The sequence below is a fragment of the Centruroides vittatus genome, unplaced genomic scaffold, assembly GCF_030686945.1.
Source record: "Centruroides vittatus isolate TY-2023 unplaced genomic scaffold, ASM3068694v2 scaffold_384, whole genome shotgun sequence".
NCBI classification, from domain to species: domain Eukaryota; kingdom Metazoa; phylum Arthropoda; class Arachnida; order Scorpiones; family Buthidae; genus Centruroides; species Centruroides vittatus.
This window is the reverse complement of record NW_027122705.1, coordinates 58,615-82,124: the sequence shown is the minus strand read 5'-3', so window position 1 is coordinate 82,124 and position 23,510 is coordinate 58,615. Positions and strand designations below refer to the sequence as shown.

General features: G+C 34.2%; 1 protein-coding gene across 4 annotated transcripts in view; it reads left to right on the top strand.

Annotated features, from left to right (window-relative positions):
• Nucleotides 1-23,510, top strand: part of LOC136988690 (protein trachealess-like) — an 87,866-nt gene that overhangs the window by 43,674 nt on the left and 20,682 nt on the right. For all 4 annotated transcript variants that reach the window (XM_067286623.1, XM_067286625.1, XM_067286626.1 and 1 more), the window contains exons 4-6: nucleotides 1,169-1,258; nucleotides 1,826-2,003; nucleotides 5,322-5,440. In XM_067286623.1, coding sequence (XP_067142724.1) covers nucleotides 1,169-1,258; nucleotides 1,826-2,003; nucleotides 5,322-5,440 — 387 coding nt within the window. The remainder of the gene's footprint in view (nucleotides 1-1,168; nucleotides 1,259-1,825; nucleotides 2,004-5,321; nucleotides 5,441-23,510) is intronic.

Sequence of the window (23,510 nt, the reverse complement as noted above, 5' to 3'; positions counted from 1 at the left end):
TGTTTAGAGCTTTCTTGTATACGGTAGGTACAGTACCCTTCACAAAGTTCTTGTGTCTTATCGACAGACGTATTGTAATATTTCTCCTTCTTAATCTCGCCAAACTTCAATTGCCATCTCCCACCCCGTTGCGGATAATACTCCCAAACAAATCATTGGATTGTCCTCGTGCCCAACGACGTCGTTATGCAAATCAGCCGCATTTTAGGCCGATCTCTTCTCTCCAACTGTTACGTAAGTGCGTGTGCTGCGTACTTACGCACACTTAAAACTTTCCAGTTGCTCTGTAGCACAGCGCAACACTCGAACACCCGGTTGTAGTGTCATCTATACAATTAGAAATCCGCAATCTTCGCACGCGGGAGTCTTCGGGGTCCGAGACTCTTGTTAATTGCAATGTTGATGGTGAATCGGGACACCTGCGACTCGTCACCTCTCTCGCGTTACGCCACCGGATGCTATCGATTATCGACGTCTTCGAACGAATAATTGAAAGCGGTTGTTTGTGTTTCTGGTCCTTACCCTAGTCCGGGGTCCTCTCATCCGAGCGCCTCCATAATATATGAACCCAGGGAATGAGTTGTGGCAACTCCATATTTTATTGTTTCCACGTTCTCGTAAAGGGCGTAGTATTAACCTCCCCGTTTTCCAGTGTGCGTAGGCCCGTGATTCGGCACGCGGATTTCTCTTATAAGGAGGTGATGATTTGCCTGCAAAGATACAATATCCGGGTCAGATCGTCCCGGATCCGTCAGAACGGCGGGACACACCTTTGCCCATTTCCGTTTATTTGCATAATTTCTTGTCTTCTATTCCGCTTGGCTATTGGTTCGATTTGTTTCCGTTGGTCGACATAAATGTCAAATTCGAATCGACGCGTAAACACGCCCTTTTTCCGGTGAAATGACGTTGCGACTCGCCTACGTCACGCCTTAACGTTCGGCCATTTTCGTTCGCAACTGCTACCGAAAAATGGCGTGTCTGGCCCCCTACTTCGCCCCCACCCTCGTAGGGCCCACCTACCACGGGCATAAACGTGGCGGGTTTTAGTTAATCGAAGAAATCAGAAGTTACGGGGGGGAAAACGTTGGAGAAAGTCGCGAATTAGAATAAAACGCGTTTCTGGTCCTGACAAAATAACGTTGACTTATTATTTTTTTCTTTTCAGTCACTGGACGGCTTTGCCTTCGTGTTAGCATCGGATGCACGATTTTTGTACGTGTCCGAGACGGTGTCTATTTATCTAGGACTGTCACAGGTCAGTTATTGTTTACGTGTTTGCAATTAGTTGATCGCGAGCGGAGATTTTCCCCTTGACCGTTGTCCATTTACTGAAGGGCTCGTCTTGAATCGGAAAAATTAAAATAATTATGGTCGAACCTCTGCAGCTCGATCAATGTGGAACGTAAAAAGTGGCCGTTGTTTAGAGGTTATTTTGCATGCATTTCAAAAGAAATGTTCCTGAAAAACTGACTGTGTGCAGTGGCGGTGACCGTTACTGGAGGTTCGACTGTGGTACAGATCTGGACAAAATGACGCCGAATTTTGGATCCAATTAGTATCGTCCGTTAACGTGGCTCGCAATTTTGTAATCCGTCCTGACGGTTCTTTCGGGTTCTGTGCCGGATAACCCCCAACATGATCTACAATCCGTAATGCAAATCCCGATCACACCATCGAATGCAATTTCGTAACCCGTGTACAACGGACTAAACGGATGTAATTGCTCGTTGCAACTAGTTTGAAAATGAGATCTCCCGGAATCTCTTCGTATCGAATCTTATTTTATAAGGGGAACTTTAAATAACCGAACCGTTTCTTGCAGGTCGAGATGACCGGAAGTAACGTTTTCGACTACGTCCATCACCAAGACCACGCGGAAATGGCGGAACAAATGGGCATCAGCCTATCGCAGGCTTCCACTTCTCCCTCTTCTACCACATCCGACGACGGATCTTCCGTTACGGGAGGGCCTTCGACGCCCACCGGTCCCGACAGACCAGGTAAATTCCTTTTCTGGTTCCATTTAACTTAATAAGGCATCGGAGAACACGGCAACAAACACAGCAATCCTCTGTATCAAGGTACAAACTGTTCCGCGAAACCCCGGGATTTCTGCAGCTGTGGATTATCCTATGGACTAAAATAACAATTTTCAGGGTCCAGAACCAATCTTTTATAAACTCATTACTGTGATAAGACTATCAAAATTTAATTTGGGCAATCTGGATCCCCAGATATTGCCCAAATTTAAATTTGCCCACAACGCGCCACTAGATTTCTGCAGCAGATTTTTAATATTCTGCGGATCTCTGATGTGTAGATAAGCGGCGTTTCGGGAACAGGAAAGTTGTTCTTTCTCATGTCATTCATCCATTCGCACGTTGGACACGTGAATGACGTGGGAAATCTGTTCTTTATGCTTCCATTGTGATTTGCCTACAGTCACAAATAAAAAGATATTATTAAATTCCTATATTTATGAAGTATTTAGAGCTTTAGACTCACTCCGCATAATGACAGGATGTGTCAAAGATCCCTAAAAACAGCGTGGTCTCCTAATTACCCGGATATCGCTTCCTTTATTTTTATTTGCGGGAACACTCGAAAATATGCGGGCATCCCGAAAGAATACGTGTGATGCGTACGCGTACGTAACACTAGAAGTTGTTAACGCGTAGAACCTGAGATTTAGGTTTAGTTTATTCGTATAGGCCTACACGACACTTGGGCGATCTGCCAAAGGCTGATTTAGGTTTGGAATCCCCTACGGGGAATTGGCTCCTGTTTAGGTTTTATAAAGGTGAAGAAAATGCGGAAAAGTCCACGTGGCCAGGCGCGAACGTGCGACCAACTACGTATTCTGTGGTTTTATCCACTCGGCCACCGGTGGCACATTTTCCTTCAGTGGGAGGAATGCCCGGTATATTTGTAAGTGGAATTAAGACTTAATTCGCTAACCACTCTGTACAGAACACGGGCAATTGAAGATACCTTTGAAACAAATGGGAAGATACTTAATTTATTTACTTGTGTGGAAGAAGGGCAGAGCGAAAAATCTCTCGACAGCGATCGAATGACAAACGAGGAAGTGGAAGAAAGTGTAAACATATTATCGGGAGTGAAAGAAAAAAAAAACATGGTCGAGGTGTTCGGTCACGTTTGCAGATCTGATGAAGTGACAAGAAAGGCGCTCCAGGGAATTAAACAATGGATAAAGACAAAGAAGTAGACGCGCGATTACATGGATTGACAAGATTAAAAGTTGGCCGGAATCTCCATTCGTTGAGTAGTCTGGTGGATCCGCAGACGGAAATGGCCCGAGGGGATTGGCCAAAATTGTATACTGGATTTTTACCCGATGATCCGAATGGGAATGACATCTGATAAAATTACGGACAGACGATCAAACGTTTTCTTTTTTATAATATTTCACATATAAAAGGTACCTTCGGCCGGACATCTCGCTTAAAACGGTGGAGGGTGCTCATTTAATACGATCTGATTTATCGTTTTGCTGCCCTCTTACGCTTAATAATGTAAAAACAAAACAATCACAATTACAGCCGGAGTGAAGTTTTGCCCTACCGACATACGGGATCGGGTTCGATCCGGACCAGCAACTTTCTAGAACTTTCCATGTGTGGTCTGTCCGGATATGTCGATCCCGTTGTGGGTCCGACCGAGTTAAGAAAACCCGGCCAGCCCGCGAAACCGCGAAACAACTATCACTGGTGAGTGGCAGTAATGCATCACATAGCCTACTGTCGAGCCCATTGTGGGTTTGGCCGGGCCCACAACAGGCCGGGCGAAGGACGAGGCCAACGTATCGCCCTGTAAGTTTCCCCGGGAGGCAACTCTCTTCCGAGATCGCCCACGTGGCACGTTTCCGTATACAAATAAACAAACAAACAAAGTTTATATTGTTGCGTCACCTCCAACAATAGGCCTGCTGTACACTAGATCGGAGCCTATTCACTGCAGTTTGGTGTGCCAAGAACGAGTCGTTGAAAGTGCCACATCTTATGTTTTAAATGATAAAAACAAATACGTGTATACTTTTTCAACTTTATGCAACTTTTTCAAAGCTTCCGGTCAAGTGAGCCCCCATTTTGTTTTCAGAAATAATGTACTGTACTGTACAGTACATCAGAGGCGGGTGTACTCCCGTAAACAAAGTTTCTACAGCAGTGTTGCTCCTGTTGTTGCCTGTGTATAGTACATCTTTCACGAAGTAGAGTATCCAGAAATCTTTAGAGAGGATGCAAATTATAAATTTTTACTATCTGAGGTAACTTACCCGGCTTTACTTGGGGAAAATCCCCAGAACGGGGTGCAGCTACATCCTGCTCACCGCCTGCACTTGAGGGTATGGAGGCACACACTGGTCATTTTTTGGGGAAACTACGATTGGGTCGGATGATGGGATAAGGCAACGAGGGAGTGTCTCTCGGGAGGACTATGGTTCTTATTTAGGTATTAGACACGTGAAGAAAGAATGGAAAACTCCACTTGTTTTAATGCATTTGAAACCGTGTCGGTAATTATTGTTGTCTCCTAAACACTATAAAGTGTAGACACTCGAACACTTTATAGTGTTTAGGAGACAAGGAAAACTCCACGTGGCCAGTCTGTCGAGAGTTCGCGCCCGATCCGAAGGGTCAGTGAGCCATACCGAAATTTACGATAACATATTCGAATATTATAGACATTTTGTGGATCACTAGCGATTTACGAAAATCTAAAAATACTTGGTCTTGATCCTGCAGGTCCTGTATTAGCTACGATCCTATCTGCACAGTATCGAGAATAATAGGCCTACATCTGGAGCTTGCTTGTGTGCTAGATTTAGTAATACTAAATGCAACATGACTGGATGTTAAAAATTCGTAACTTAAGTGAACATTAAATGAGTAACCTGGTAATGGTTAAGTGTATACTGTATTCTACCCAGAGCCAGATTTAGACCTGTGGCCCTTCACTACATGCAAAAAGACCCTTCCTTCATTATCAAATAATAATGGGCAATATATATAAACTGTCGTTAAAAATAGAACGAGGCCCCAAGTTGTAGCTCTTTTAGCTGGTAAATCTGACTATTATTCCATCTTGTTAATGTAAGAGGCCTACTTTTTGCATGTGAGGAATATACAAAATATTTGTGGCCCTCCTGCCTGCAACTTACAAGTTTAGGCACTGCTGAATATAATCAATAATTATTTTATTATTAAATAGTTTACTGGAATGTTTTTTTAAGTTAGTAATTAATTATATGCCGTGATACCCTGGCTTAACAATACCTTATTTTATGTACTTTTCAGCTCCCATAATGACGTTGAATTCGAATAGCATGTACAAGGGTTTAGAAAGGGTATTTTGTATTCGAATGAAGTCGACTCTTACGAAAAGAGGTTGTCATTTCAAGTCGTCGGGATATAGAGTAAGTGGTTACCATAAAAATATATATTACTTTGGGTAATAATTTCTATAATTCTTTTCTTCGACATATAAAGGCATTGTTCAAACTGGTTTTCTTTTTTAAGTTTTTGCATAATTGTCTCTGTTGTTAGACATTTTGCCATTATGTGAATAGGTAATGGCATATGTAGTGGACATATGTCTTTATTTATGTTTTCCATCAATAACTTTACTGTTATGGTAATGGCATAATGACAAAAGCAGTTTTATTTATGAAATGTACTCCCATAAATGGATATTAAAGAATTTTATTTTAAATTATTATTATTAGGATTTGAAAATAGATTGCATGTCCATTGTTAAATAGATCTTGACAAAGAAAACTTTCTGGCATGAAAATTGAGTATATTTCTATTGATACATCTGACAGAATAAGTGGTAAGTTGGGTATGCATTCTATATAAAGATAAATCACATCTGATTCAGTGATATTTATTTAATGATGTATTATGCAGAATGAATCAAAGTTTTTTTGCCAAATGATAAAATGCTTGGTTATAAGGATAAAATTGAAGACTCGTTTCTTTTTAAGGGACCAAACGGGAAACAAATTCCTTCAATAAATAGGACACTCGCCGTCGAGGTGTATTATTTAGTATAGTATTGTGCTTCTCGACCGCTCATCTGAATAGTGGGCTATCTGTCCATCTTGCCCTGCAGACATTTTATCCAGGTGGCCATGTAGGAAGCCATCTGGATGAAATGTTTGTGATTGAAATATATCCATCAGATGATTGCAATAATTTAGCCAATTACATCATACTATAATGTATGGTACCATATCTGAAACATAACTTAAGATCACAATTTGTGAGGATTTAATGGTGGATGATATCAGTGAATAAAGCTATGGTTATACATTTCTGATTATTATATAATCAACGCCAAAGAGGTCTGTATAACCAGAGCTAGTCATTAATGGTATCTACCATCAAACCTCTCAACTCTGCTGTAAAAACAACTTGCTAGTGTTTGCTGTATATTATAAGATAAAAAATAAAACAATTTTATGATTTGTCAGCGGTAGATCCTTGGGTGGACTAAGGGGGGTTAAGCTCCCTGTATTTTTATTCAAATTTGAAAACATTTTATAAATATTTGATGGCAAATATAGTTATCAGATCATCTGCAACATGACTGTATTGCAAGTGTTAATAAAAGGTACTTATTAATTGAGTAATTGTACATCTGGATCCATTACTTTGATTTGCCAGCCATTTTTCCTTGTCTAACCAGATAATAGATGTATTATGGGTTGAGAGGTATATATATATATATGAGATAAACAAGAGAATACATTTTATTTAACATGAACAAACAGTAGCAGAATCAATTACATATACATTACTGAAATTAATGTAGTTGAATTCCTAGATGCACACAACAAGACATACAGTCGGTAAATGACTCATATACACTTCTGCGGCAGTATTGACAATTAAACACATTCTCAATGATACTTATGATTTTCTAAAATACAGTACTCCAAAGGTTTAATTGATCTTTCAGTATAAAACATTAAACATAATTGAGAGAATATGAATACAATGAGTTAGGCATTCAAATTCATTGTATGCATGCTTTTTTTATAATTAATCTTTTGACAGTTTAATTGACTCTATACAGTTACATGAATTAATGTGGCCTTTTTCTTTCCATATTGCATGTAGTAAATTTATTTCCTTAATTGTATTTTTAGACAGTGCTCTTAATGGTAAAAATTTGATAAAATGTGATATTGGTCTCATACAAATTTGCAATTTATCAACAAAAACTTATACATATTAAACCATCAACAGATATTTTTTTTAAATATAAAATTGAGCTACCATTTTCTTTCTTGCATCATTTTTAATCTCTTTCCTCAAATAACCTTTTCATACATATCAACTTAATTTTGGTGTATTAATATTTTGTGGGAGATAAATTGGAGGAATATGGAAGATACAATTGAAATAGCTTGAATATATTTTGTTTCGGAATCCTAGCATCAGCGCAATACAAAATCTTAAATATAAATTGCTTGAATCACTGAAGCACTGGGTCGAAAACATTAGCACTCTAAATTTCACTTGTTGTTGTCATATTGATTAATTTTGGTTTTATTTATGAACTTATGTTTAAAATTACTTAATAGGAAAGACAAAATGTTTTTGTTGGAACAATTGAAAACTTTTTATTACAAATAAAATACATTTGTAAAGTATTAATTTTGAATGTAAATGAATTATTTCGATTGCAAGAGGTTTATCTTTAGCTTCTTAGGTTTGATTCAATAAGTTTTATTTTTTTACTCTGTCCTGTGGGCACTAACAGGGCCTTTTTTAGCGAGCCCATTATGGATTCAGCCAGGCCCACAGTGGGGTGGCCAGATGGCGAGGGACCGTCCTGAAAAATTCCTGTGGTGATTCAACAGTTAATTAACTGTGTTTTGGTTCTTGGCTAAGTATATAACATACGTCTTCATTATCAGAATTGTCTTTTTAGTTTTAAAACACACTATGTCATATATTCACTACTGAAAAAAAATAGTTATTTTTTTTACAAAATGTAAATCTGAGAAATGAACAAAAACTTTTGTATTAGTTGCTGTAGTAAGACAAGTTCATTCCATTATTCTACATCATAAGGTGGTATATTTTCTGTGTAGTAAAGTTTTACTTCCTTCTGTAGCTTGTATTACATCTTTGATAACAATCCCAAATTTTATATTAATGTACTGTACTTTCATTGTAGTGGTTTTGGTTAATATTGGTGTCACCACTGATTCGGGTATTGTCAATATGGAGCTATCAAGAGCTTGTATGGGACCCAGGACAGAGTGGGCCACTTTAGCCATATTTGTTTTGTTCTTGTTTAAATGAAATACATAGAATGTTTTTGTTGGCAAGAGTATCATAGCATTCTCCCAAGAACATTCCAGGTAGTGTTTAAGTCATCTTTATAGGAATAGTTTTATGTAGCCATACTCGTATATTGTCCATGTACCTATATTATGTGTTGATTAGGCCTAAACTCTTTTTTCTTGTAAGAGTTTCTTACTTTACCACATTACCATATTCAGCATAAACTACAACAGTTTCTTTATTAATAAAAAGCAGTCTTAAAACTTTTATTTTCTGTTAGTAAAAATAAAATTAATTTTTTAGGGGTAGTCTGTCTGGACATATCAGATCCTATCCCTTGACACCCAGCAACCCCATCATGGACCTGGCCTAACTCACAATGGGCATAGGGAAAAGTCCCTTTTAATGCCCAAAGGATGGAAAGAGTCAATTTATATATGAGAATATACATGTAGAGAGAAACTGTTCTGTTACCTTGAAAGAAATCACTCTCATTACTATTAACTTCAATCTTATGCAAAAGTAACTTTGACAGAATATTCACATTATTATTCTTGACTCCTTTATTATCGTTTTTATATTTTAACTTCTTTATTTGTTCTTATAATCCTACTTATTAATCATGTGAATAAATTTCCAGTTAAAAATGTTCCACAAAATTTTTTTAAGCATTTCTTCAAGTCCATTGAAAGGTCCACAATGCCAAAGAAATGAGTCTGGCCAGTGGTGATATTCGAAATATTTAACAAAGGGTTCGCTAGCAGAAAATTTTTCCCTGACAATCACCGACAAACGAAATGGAAGTTTTGGCTAGAAATAAATACAATACCTTTTCTTGCGATATATCTAATAATCAGTGGCGTATTTGGAACGTAACGAGCCCTGGGCGAAGACCATGTAACAATAGTATATTAGTGCTGTCGACCATTTTTTTTCCGGCAGAGAAATTTTTCACCCCGAATCGCACTACTCATAGTAGACAGATGTTATCATCTCTCGTAATACAATATCCTTTTTATTTCGCTGTCCATAGCCCGAGACGTCTTCCACAGCCATCTTGTATTATCTCGCGCGCGTGAGATTGTGGGATCTCTCTTATGACTGGATCTAGTTTCAAGAACTCTCTTGAATCGATCGCGATTAAACCTCGTTTCAGTCGAGATTGAAACGGTTGAGAGAGATTGCACTAAGACATAGTCCCCGACCTTGCTCACAATCTGGAATCTAGATTGAAATGCTCGGTGCGAACGGGGTATAAGGCTCTAGTTTAGTAGTATTACAGAGTATAATACGTATATTTTAATGTATTTTTAAAAAAAAAACAAAACCACTGAGAAATGTTACGTGTGTTTAACAAGGTTCGGGAAATTGAAAATTTAACAATGGGTTCGGCCAAACCTGTGCGAACCCGCTGAATATCACCACTGAGTCTGGCACCAGAATTATAAAATATAAAAAAAAAAAAAAAAACTTTATTACACTATAAATGCCAGTACTGGATTTTCTGAATACAAAGCAAAATAGTAATAGTTAGGATAAGGCTCAAATACAGATTTTAAATTCAGTATTTATAACAATGAAATTGATTACTAGCACAATTTACAAAATTACAATTATTCAAAATCTCAAACAATTAACCTGATTAAGGAAAATCTAGCAGATATTAACCTGTAATCAGCACCAAATCAATCAATCACTTGCAATTATCAACAGCTTACGCTCCATACAGTGACAGCTTCTGATGCTTAATAAGGGGGTGCAATTGCAGGAGGGCACACAGCCCTAATAAAATTGTTTTCATTTCATATATGTTTTGATCAATGCTGGTTTTGATAAAAACATTAATTTGAACTTAAAATTAATCAAAGCCAGCAGCAATCAAAATGATTCCATTAGGATTGTGTGCCATGCACCCTCCTGCAAAGACATCCCCCATATTAGATGCCGATAAGCCACCACAGCTATACTGACTAGTAAAAGTGAAGTCTAGTGAAGCTTAGGTTGCTGGATCAGTCTTTTATACAATATTTCTTAACTAGTGTATCTTCATAGAGGTAATAGAAACTACTAATATATTATTTAAAGTTTAACATAACTCAATCCCCAAAACTCAAAATAACTAAAACAGACATGAAAAATAAATAAATGTAAGAAATTAAATATAACTTTAAATAGAAATCACTCTTGCTACTTCGTACCAAGAACTATTGTACATGTAATCAAAGAGGAGGGATTTTACATTTAAAAGCAATCCTCTTACTGTTGAGAAAAGCATTATTCAATCTTATGTTGTGCTCTTATTTTTTATGCAGATAACTGAGAACAGATCCTAAGAATATTATTTTTATTCTTTGTAAACTGAAATGATCCTCAATTGATTGATTTTATCCACGTGAGGCACCAGTACATTAATACTACATGGCTAGCCACAATTTCATCCATTATTTACTAAATCTGATCTGCAGCCAACTTGACCAAAGATGTAGGGAATAATATTCTGACCCATATTACACGTGATAAATTGTAGGAATATGGATTGAATTCAATCCCAAAGCTCCACAGAGTAGGCTGATACTTTATGATGCAGTCATCTACTGATCTGAGATAGATGAAAACATTTCTTTTTTCTATAATGAATTGCTAGACATATAATAATTTTTTTGCTAATGGTCCACCTTTGAGCTAGCCCATTACAGTTCAGAGAATATTAGTCAGCATTCATAAAGAAATTTTTTCTTGAATAATGTAAACTTAGTTTTAATGTTACTATTCATCTATATTAATACTATAATGCTTTAAATTAAAATATATTTCATAATCTTCGTATTGAATTTAAAAAATTCATAAAAAGAAAATACACAAAATCATAATTTGTCTGTCTTTATGCCACAGGAATGGCATCTAATATGTAGTAGACAATTCTACTAGGAATTTTTAATTAATTAGAAATTTTTATGAGTTATAACTGTTGCTAGAGGGTCTTTATACAGTTTTAGTGTATTGAGATAGAGGAGAGCCTATAGAAATAGGTTGACTTTGTCAAGTAGAAATGTTATTGCCATAGTGTGAAAATTGACAAATTATGAATATTTTGTGGATATTTTCTTTATGTGAATTTTAATTGAATTCATCATCCAGGTCTTTTTAATTAATCAAGAATCTTCTTATTGACTAAATTAGTCATTAAATTAATCTTCAGATAATATGTTACAATGCTGAATCTAAATGAAATCCTCTTGCAATTTTAAATTCCACTCTGGATATTAAAGACTGCTGGAACTTAGGCCTATCGGTAATTTTTATAATTCTACTGTATCTGATGAATTTAAAGGAATGAGAATATTTTCAGAACCAAATGTTTTATGTCATAATTGTATTATGCCAAATTATTTGGAAATGTTTTTCTTTAATAACTTATTCATACAATGCTGTCATTCTATTTTAGGGGTCGTTTATTAATTATGTGTATAGTTAGGGGGTCATAAAAAGTTTAGTACTGTACACAGTACTCTTTTTCTAAAATAATTACTACTGGCATGCATATGTAGTGACTGAACATGTAGTATTCTTTTAACTAAGCAGCTGCTGATAAGATTATATTTACAATACTTTTCATGTTATCTGCCGGTGCATTCTTGCTGAAAAGTAGCCCTGATTGTACACAATGGGGGAAGAGAGCTCAAGGTATTGTCTACTTAGACTAATTTTTAGTGGTACTAGTGATGTACAGATTTGTTCTTACAGGCCTAATTACTAGTCACGTGAATAAGCTGTTAAAAAAGTTCTTCAAATATTTTCTAAGTAATTTCTTCAATGTCAGGGTGTCTGTGAACTATTGCACCCATAATTAAAGGGTAGCGGTTTGCCAAACATACATCATTAAACACCTGCGGAGGATGTTAAAAATGACTCAAGACTGTACATGTAATTAATGGACAGTACTTTGTGATTATCTCCAATGATGAAGATCATAATTTTTATCATTGGAAATAATGATGATTTGATTTATTTCAAGATCCTTAAGTTGAACAATCAAACATTTCTGTCTGCGTGTTGTCCATAATATGTATGGTATCCCCACCCAAACTGCGCCATCTTGAATTTTTCTAGTGTTGTTTTGATTTCTTTCAATCTTCCTATATTTTAAAACTTTGATGTGCATTTCTATTTGCCGATACTTCTTTAATAATCCATTTTGGCTTTTTATTCCATGTAATAATAAAATGCTTTATTTTCTAATATAATAAATGGCTGCTTATCATCAGAGATTTGAAATTTAGGATATAGATCAATCAAATACAGTTTTATTTTTACATCAACAAATTGTTGCCTATAGCAACCTCTTCTCAAGGTTACGATATACAAATACTTAGTCAAGATGGCAGTGATATTTACATTTTGGGGAATACTATGCTAAGTTAATGACTGTGTTAATTATTTGTAAATGTCAGGCCATTAATATAAATAATTATATTTTGTTTTATTTATTCATTTTTTTTATAGTTGATATTTTTAAACTTAATTTTAAACCTGTACATTGCAACCTTGAAAACATGATGCCGTAGGCAATGGCTTGTTCGTGATGTGAGGTTGCATTTGGTTAATTTTTAATCTCCTTTAGGAAGTATTATAAAGATAAGCATCATTTGAAAATGTTAAAAATTGTATCCATTTACATTTTTTTTAATTAAAAATTACAATTACTAAATTACACTTGTTTTAAATCTGGAATGTTGTATTATTTTTGAAAACTATACTAAATTAAAATACAAAAATTTCTTGTTTGATTAAGCTGAGACAAGCTGTTGCTTTGCAAACAAATTTAATACATTTACAGTCAGGGACATCCTTACATAAATCAAGTAGTGCCTAGGGCTTCACACTTGCGGGATCCTTGCAAATTTGGTGGTATATTTTAGTAGTTAAATCATCAAATTAGTAAGTTGCATCTGCGGAATGATCATTTCAAAGTTAAAATTGATCACGGACTACTTCCAATCAGTAAGGTATCAAGAGAGATTTCTTCACTTTTGTTCTTATACATTGAAAGAGATATTGATACAGAATTGAATTTTTCCCCTATAAAACTGGTTAAAACACACCATTATAAGTTCACTGAATTTGAATAACGCAAGCATTTTTGACCGAGTTAATAAGTCATCCTCGGGCATAGACAGGTGCGAAAACATTTGCATTATTCAAATTTAACCACTGTTAAAGGTGCATTAATTAAGTTGAGTAACCACAGTGGCTAGATCATCCTTAGTAATCGATGAAATCGGTGCTACTAAAAGCAGGGAAGCAGTTTCATAGGTAAATTTCTGTACTTCTATTGAACTTTCAAATTTATTGTAAAAATTTTGTGTATATTTTAATTACTTTATTGTGTTTTATTGTCCATTCTATATTAAAATGTTGTATTATTGTAGACTTAAATAAAATCGACTCTATTCCCATTGCTCTTTTAATGCGCCTCAAAAATAAATTTTTCCTAGGGCTACCACTGTTTACGGTAATCCCTTGATTTACACAGTTAATGCATCCTACAAAACCAGATTGCTGTTTATTATGCATACATTGTTATTCAAGCCATTTGCCAAATATGTGGTGGTAGCTTGAAAATATGAATCAACCCTCAAAAATAGAACCTTGCACTAAGCTTTCGCTCACATTATTCAAAACTCATTATTAATTTATAACCATATTTATAACCTGTGATAATCAAATATACAATTAATCAAGGGATTACTGAAATTTTAATTATTAACTTTTGCCAAAAGAAAGAGCTTGTCTTTTAATATTAGAGTTATTTGTTGTTAAAGACACGTGGATAAAGGTGTAACGTGTCTAAATCTCACATAAAATAGCACTAAGTTGTAATGGTCTACTCTCTGTGATGCTATTTCATGGATATATTTACATTATATGATTACATAATAATGACTTGAACAGCAATTTACTCAAGATTTTGTAATATAATACTTTCATCCACTCATGTTTTCAAATATAGTAATTTTATATAAAATTAGGTTTGAATATAATACAATATACAGGACGAGGCATGTATACATCATGGCAGGAAATTATTTTTTCAACAATTTGTTAGAAACAAGTTGCATTTGAGATTTGATAGAGGGATAGTTGGAATACACTATATACTTATGCAAAACAATAAACATGGTCGATAGACTGGAAAAGGTAGGAGATAATATCAAATGGTCTCCATCTAGCTACTATTTAAACTCCCCAGATTTTTCAATATGATGATAACTAAAGATAAAGTTTGTAGATTCTTCAGGAGTGCATCAGAGATACAATGAAAGGAAATTCAGCATTGGTCAGATGCCATATTATTGACTAATTTTATGAATTATTACAGAATTTGGTTGCGTCTAAAGGCAAACAGTTTGAAAATTGTTTTGTAGTCCATTTACTGCTTAAGTAATTGCAGAGACACAGACTAAAACCTTTTACAGTGTTGTATATGATAGAGAACCAACTAACGTTTTCGGCCTCCACCGAGGCCTTCTTCAGGTTGAGAACTAAAAGTCATCCCCACCAGACCGCCAGAATCGTGTTGCCCATAAAATAAACAACATATGTGTCGCGTTTCACCCCTCTGCTCGGCACCGTTCAAATTCTATCAAGGGGTGAAACGCGACACATATGTTGTTTATTTTATGGGCAACACGATTCTGGCGGTCTGGTGGGGATGACTTTTAGTTCTCAACCTGAAGAAGGCCTCGGTGGAGGTCGAAAACGTTAGTTGGTTCTCTATCGTATACAACACTGTAAAAGGTTTTAGTCTGTGTCTCTGTGTTATGCACTACAGTGAGATAAAGGCAAAAATCTGGTCTAGATTTTTATCTGGTTTAAGTGAAGTAAAGTAAAGTAAACATTCTTCCACATATGTACAGTACGGTGTATAGTTGTAAATGGCAGCAGGATTATAATTGTTTTATTGGTTAACAGCATTAGTTAATAAATTAGTTAACTAGTTAAAAATTAAATTTATTCTTGAAATTTACCTTTAATTGAAAATCACAAAATATATTGATCAATATTTCTTTCTCCTCCATGCTTAACATAATTATGGCATTAATAATGATGGCATCTGCATCGAGCAGCCATTACAGCTTTTCGGCATACCCACTGGAAGTAGGATATACCCCAGCATGCAAATCACTAGTAGAGTTTTCATTAATTAGGATCTATTCGTGAAATTTTGATAACAATCTTTTCAAATATTTTTGCAAGACTAGGCATTATCATAACTAATTAAAAATTTTTACACTCATAACTCTCTATGTTGGAATCCTTGTGTAACTAGATTACATAATGCACCTTTAACAGTGGATGAAATTTAAATAACATACTTTCAACTGTCCAAACCTGAATATTGTCCATTACGAGGATTGAAAAAGTTAGCATTATTTAAACTTTACTCACTGTCAAGGTGCATCGATTAATTCAGCTGAGTAGTCATAGTGGCTAGTTCATTCTTTTTGATTATTTGAGAATTTTTTACAAACTTTTATACATGTACAATTATGGAAAAATAGAAACTATCTAGACAGAGAAATATAATTGATCTTAAGTTGGATCCAAATCCTTTAGTAACATTACATGTTCTAATTGAGTTAATGGAATACATTGTTATTAATTATTAGTCAGATTATCTGTCACTTTGTATTCTTTGTCATTCAAAATATCGATGGTCACTTCTCTATCAGTAGTGAAAGATATATTTAGTTATCTCACTTTTATGTTTACTCTCAGTCCCTATTATCGATATAAATTGATATCATTTGAAATAGCAATATTTGCTGCTTTTATTGCTTCCTTATTGTTAAGAATGATCAACTTTGACATCTTAAACATGACCACCAGATCTGCCATATATATATATATACAAGGTGCGTCTGAAAAAGTTTGGTGAATGGTCCCATAGTTGAATAACCGTGCTGGTTAGGATGTTGCGCTCACGCAGACGTAGTGAGAGACTTGCCAACTAGTGCCCCCTAGTGTCAAAATCATTACAGTTAAACAGAAGTGCGTGCAGCAAACAATGCAATGCAGTCAGTGTGAGAAGGAGTGTCACTGCGAAATGGAGCAATGCGTGAACATTATGGCACTTCCTCGCTACACGCCAGGTGACAGTTCATCAACACTCTTCATATTCTCCAGATCTGGCACCTGCAGATTTCTTGTTCCCCACCTGAAAGGCCTACGCTTTTCCGACATTGCACAGATCCAACAACGTGTGACAACGGTGCTTCGAGCAATACCGAAAGAAGTGTTTGCTCACAGCTTCAAGCAGCTATACAACCGATGTCAAATGTGTGTTGTCGCTAATGGCGATTACTTTGAATGCCAGTAAAAGTATTTTGTTTGTATCTCTTGTTTCCTTTATTTTATGAGACCATTCACTGAACATATATATACAAGGTGTGTCTGAAAAGACACACCTTGTATATATATGTAATCAGACACATCAAAAATAAAGCAAAAACATACTGAAAACAAGCATAATGCAAGAGATACTTTCACAGAGAGAGACAACTTGGGGATGTGCAACAGATGATATTTATGCCGTGAGCACATTTTCACTGCATATGCAGTTCAAATGTAGAAGCATTGTTCAAACACCAGGTCGAATTTCTCTCTAATTTAGCATTCAAACTCTGGACCATTCAAAGTTAGTCCTTCGAAGTATGAGGTAACACTGTACTTATATTATTATTTAACAGTGCCTGTAGAGTGGAAACAGAAGAGAATTCTGCAAATCTGTATACAGTTAAGTTGATTCTTGTGCTCATTAAAATACATGTTTAATTTTTTTCTTAGAGAAGTTTAGATATTTATATGAAATTTCCTTTTTCTTTTGTAGATAAAAGTATGACAGAAAATATAGTTACTTAAATTAAAAACAATTAAAATCATTAAATGATTTTTTAATTAATTTCAAATTATTTTAGTTAGTTCTTCTTGATTGTACAGATGTAAAATGACAAAGTTAATTAAAGCATTGAAGTATTTCTCCTGTAACATTTAAAATTATATGATTTGAATATATCTATAAATGAATTGATTTCACATGTTCTATTGACAAATCCACTTGTATCATTTAATATCTACTAGCAGAAACCCATTAAGATCGACAATTTTATTCAATTAAAATACAATAAACTCATTTAAAATTTGGTATTCTATCAATACAACCAGTACAGCAGTATTTTCTGTGTCCATCTGCACATGATTTGTATCTACCTGTCTTCTAGTATTGTGAGGTCTCTCTCAGTTTTGCATCCAGATCACACAATGGCAATTTACCATTCTCATGGCTGACCAACTTCAACTGTATGGACTTGGGATTAATGGCAATCATCTTGGGCTTCTCAGATAAAAAATTCTTAGACCTTTCAACAGTTGTATGTTCAAGTTTATTTTTTTTGTTTATAGGTTAATCAAGAAATCCATCAATTGGCACTGAGTAACGAATTGGATGGTTAGAATCACTTTTTGAAAATTATGTCATTTTTATTATGTCATCCATAAAAATAAAAAATGAAGACGTCGCTGATATTGTAAGTTCGCTGACCTGGTGGAGATTGGGGACTTAAAATCCCACTTCTCGGACACCAGTGTATGTTAGCCAACTTCTAGGGGGGGAATTGTTAATCCTTTGAGAGGATGGTCTAGGGTCGTTCGCATGTGGGTGTGGCGGAGGAATCACAGATGACAAGTATCTCACAAAAACCTATTTATTCAAACATGAAACAACTTTCACTAAGCACAGAGTTTTTTAAACAATGGAAGGTCAAAGGATCGAAGTCTCGAGGGTGTTTCCTAAAGTCGCTCAAAGGTAAGCCCCAGGGCAGCGGCAGGTGAGGAGACTCGTAGGCTGATGTCGGCGGACTTCTCGATTGACACACGTTGGTGCACACATCTTGTGTCTTCTGAAGCCTCTCAGAGAGTCCTCTGTCATGTCTTTTTTTAACTGGCCTCTCAATCTCCGTTTTCTCCCTTTTCATCCACCTGATTGGCTCTATGTCCTTCTTTCTTGCTCCCCGATTGGTCCCATGTCTGTTCCTAAGCGAAAAACAACCTCTGTTTGAGTCACAAGAAAGATCTGCTTCAAAGAATCTACTTGACACCATCCATTAGCTCTGGGCAGAAAGTGCTGATGGAACTTTGGAACTCACGCTCATATTTTTCCCTCATTGTTGTCTAGTCTGTGACGTTTTATAATTTTAACGACCTGACGCGATGTTCCTTTTTGTCATTAACCTTTCCCCTTTCCAAAATTTCTATGTTCTAATTATTTGTATACAAGTGCCTTGTCAAATGTCCATCTCTACTGGAGGACGCTCGTTTACAATTATTAATCATTTACAATTATTGTGTTCTGTTTACATCAATAGCATTTTTTTCTCGTCATTGTTTCATATGACTAGCACAACTAATCCGATCTTTGATCGGTTTTTAACAATGGAGGTTTTTTTCTAGTTTTGCTTTAACAATTTTCTAATATAAATGTTTAATGTCAACCTGTTTTGGGGACCTCACAATATTTCTGATCAAGATTAACAAAAAAGCTCAGATGATGATGATACTTTGTAAAAAGAAAATGCCCTCATTTAACTAAACTTAATATTAACAGTACTTTTAATTGTGATTGTTAATTAATTATTGATTGGAAATAAATTATCGATTGCATTAATAAACATATTTCTCTTAGTAACAAAAGAGAATAGTATACTTTTGTAACTTTTGGAACCCTATGATTTGTATTAGTCCTTTGTTTCATATTTCATGGATTTGCATAATACTTCACTTTTTTGGAACGTATCTACCATGTTATACGAGGGATACCTGTACAATCGTTTAGTATTTTTCTTCAAGAATAAAGGATGGACATTTAAAAATCATAACATAGAATAATCCCAAATTCATAGAATTTTGAAACATTTAAAGCCATTATTAATTTCCTTAAATCTCATTTCAGATTGAACTTAATACCCTAGTGAAAATACCATTTTATCATTTACAAATGATATTAATTGATAGCATGTATTTAGAATTAAAAATATGAAAACATACCGAGATAATTTGATGACATTCTCTTCTACAAAGTAAATGATTGCAAAAGACTAACAATTTGTTTCTATTCAATATCATTTCCCGTCAATTGGCATTAATTTGTATGATTTTAAACCATTTTACTGTTAAAAATGATTATAAATGACATTTTACTAGAGCATCCAATTTTTATACACAAAATTCCAAATGTAATAAAAATTTTACATACTGTAACAGTGGCGTAGTGTAGTGGGGCGGCAGGGGCGACCTGCCCTGGGCGGCACTTTAAGGGGACGGCAAAATTTCACAATAAATAATAATAATACCTAAATAAGGGGGCGGCGAAATTTTCTCCTGTCCCGGGCGGCTGACACTCACGCTACACCACTGTACTGTAATAAGATTATAATTTATATTTGGAAAATTCTTTTATAAGTTATGATATGAAGATTTATTGTTATCATGATTTAGCATCATTATCGACTGTTCTCATTCCTCTACAGGTAGTAGCATAGCTAGGGAGAACAGTCTGTTCCAAGCAGTAATTTTGGTCTGTCGCAATAAAAAGGAAATTTTTTTGGTTGGGATAATAAAATTATAGAAAATGCCAGACACCATTTTATTTTTCCATGAAAACTCTGCTTGTTGTTAGAAATTTTCTATAATGATATGCACTGAGTTCCCTTAAAGCCTTGGCCTTATTGATCATCATTCCTGTTTAAGCACTTAGCTGTGCTTAATTAATAAAAAATTGGTAGCAGTGTCCTAATTTTTTTCATGGGTTTTCCCTATGGCTTACGTCTTTTTTATTTTCTGTCCAAGTGTGTTTGATGTGCATTACATTGTGTTTTTTGTGGGAGTGGTAAGTTTGAAAATTGCCCCGGGCAGAACAAATCCTAGCTATGCCATTGTCTACAGGATGAAACCTCAAGTCCAAGGGTCTATACCTGTCCACCATCACTCTCATTCATGTTAGCTTGGCAAATTTTCAGATTTTATCTTCCCATCTTTTATGGGTCCTAGTCTGTTTTTATTTCTTGATATTCAATCAAGTATCACTACAATCACTTCTTCTAACAGTGTTCTCATTTTACTGTTTTCTGTCTTTGATAACATTAAGTATTCTTGTTTCCTCTGGTTATATTTGAGTTCATTGTTATGATTATCATTTAATAAATAAATATTCAATACTTATTGGAGATGAAAGAACAATTTAAATTATTATCAATCCAGTATTATCATATCTAAACATAGAAAAGGTACAGGCAGCTACAAAGTTTTCAGTTCGTTATAACCTTACGTGATTTCTGCCATACGTGTCAAATGTCATTAAGAAGTATGAACCTGTATTTGCTTCTATGTGCGTTTAATTAAATAGAAATGTTTGTATAACGTATATCGTGCATTCGGACAACAGTTTTGTACTTCGTATCAAGAAAGACGAAAGGTTTTCAATGAATATTTTTTCTAATTTTATTAAAAATACCGACAATAAAACATAATCTCATTTTATTTTTGAGGTAATAAAACTTGTGTTAGCCATGTTACTTTCTGATTTCAACTTACAAATTACAACGAATGTAAAAATATTTGAAATCCGATTACAGTTAAATATTTATAAACCTCATTTGAATAATAGGAACGAACAGCATTCGAAGAAAATCTTATCTATAACTAAATCTAATATAGGTTACATTTGTGGTATACATCAATGTAATCTAATGTAAATGTCTAAAAAGAAAAGAGCAAGCTGTCATGAAAGTGAGGTGATTTTTCATTCAAATATATTTTTCGAATGAAAAATATTACTATTCCGAATGCAATAATATAATGTAATGATATAAATTAAACAATAGAATCCTACAAGAATTAAATGAAAAAATTAGCATATAATTAACATTTATGGTAAAAAAAAAATCACTTATATAACCCAAATTTTTCTTATATTATTTTTATCTTTATAATTGTTATTTGTTTCAAATGGCATGCATTCAATATAATTTATAATTTTTCTATATAATCATTAATTTTTCATATTATATATGCACGCTTATATGTCTGTATAATAAATAATGTTCATTTCTATTTTTTTTTTTGTTATTAATTATATTTTTTTATATGATTACTTAGTCCTATTTCATTTTTTAATGTATTTTGTTATAAATTGCATTTTATGGCGTATATTTCTTACTGCGTCGTTTTGTTCTAAATTTCGAAGGTACGGATTTTAGTTTCTGTATTCCCGAAGAAGGCCGAAGGAATTGGCCGAAAATTTTGAGAGTGTTCTTTGTGTAAAACGAATGTTGTGTTTCGGCAATTGTGTGTGTCTGTTCGCTAAATGACTGGTGAGTGTTTAAAGATTCAATATTTTTATTTTTTTTAATGGAATCCTTCTGGAAAGTTTTTGAACATTAAGAATTGGTCTTTTTTTTTTTTGAACTATCTTCAAAAATAAATTTCTCTGTAGTAATCTTGTTTTTTCTAGTAATTTAAACAAATTCTTATCTGCTAGAGGAGACAGTAAATAAATCATTTATACATCTGGAAGGAAACACATAAGAAGCGTGATAAATCTAGAGCAACTATCAGAAATTTATTCAGGAAAATAACTGTGTATTATTGTCTAAAATCAACAGTTGTATTTAATATTTAAACATTCATTCTAAATCTTGTAAATCTAATTGGATAGAAGCGATACATAATGTCATGTGTGACAAGAATACTAAATAGAATAAAAAAGAAAATAACTTCAATATCCAATATTAAACTATAACTACTCTTCATAAGCAATAACTACACCAATTTCTATTTTTTTTTTTGGCGTGCAAAATCACTTGTCCTTACACTTCATCCTCATCTGTGAGAATCCATACACCTCAAAGGGAAGATGACAGAACTCAAAAGTACTTGTTAATTATTATATTTTTGTATATATTACCTGTGTTTTAAATTTTGATTTTAAATTAGTTATGAACTCTTGCCTGTTTGGCAATGGCTACTCCATAGGTGTAGGGTATACAGTGAGGTGGGTTATGTAAATGTTTTGTTTTTGTTCTGAAAATTTTCTGTGGGATATATGCCATTACAGGTTATACGCACAAAAATGGGATAATTACAGTTCACAGAATATAAATTAAACAAACAAGTTAATTATTATTTTATTTGAAAATTCTAAATTTATCACAGATTATTGTAACAATCACTTTTTTTAAAATTTTAAGTATTCTTAAATGTAGCATTGTTTACGAAAGAGCAGATTTATGACAGTAACTCCAATCAGGCCCGCCGTAAGCGGGCGTGCAAGGCGTGTACCACATGCAGGCGGCACGTCCAGGGGGCGGCAAATTGGTATTGTCGGCAAGCTCGGCGTAGGTAGTCGTGGTTAAACAGGGGTGGCATAATCGGTATTGCACACGGGCGCTCAAACAGCTAGCGGCGCTGCTGACTCCAATGAAAACAAAAATGCTTTTGCAGAAAGAAATTACAGACTATTAAATTATCTTTAGAAAAATAGATGAATTTTATATTAAGTTAATTGAGAATTAAAATGCAGAGCTCTCAATTTTAGGATAACAGTTGATATTCTCCTATTTAAAAAAGTTAATTTAATCACGTTAAATGAAAATAAAATATTTTAATGGTATTTTTATTCTTTATTGATGTTTTGATGTAATAGAATACACTTAATTGCAGCCAACTATTTCAATATTACAGTAGTTTTTCATGCTATAATTATTGTTAAATATAATTTGAGGTTTTTTAGTATTATTTTTCATAATGGAAATGATTACTTAAAATATTTCATTATGATGTAACAGTAAAAAACACAATATAAAATATTAATATAGTTTTAATATACTGCATATAAATAATAATTTATTAATATCATAACATAAGCATTAACAGACATTATTTTTCCACACAGTCTACTAAAATTCAAGGCTAATCTGTTTTCCATACATTTCCATTAAATAATATAATAAAATGATACAAAAACAAATTTTAAGTATTTTTCAATTTTGTTACTGACTACACAGTGATGTCATCATGCAATATCTGACTTATATACATTATGATAAACAAATATACATCAACGAAACCCAA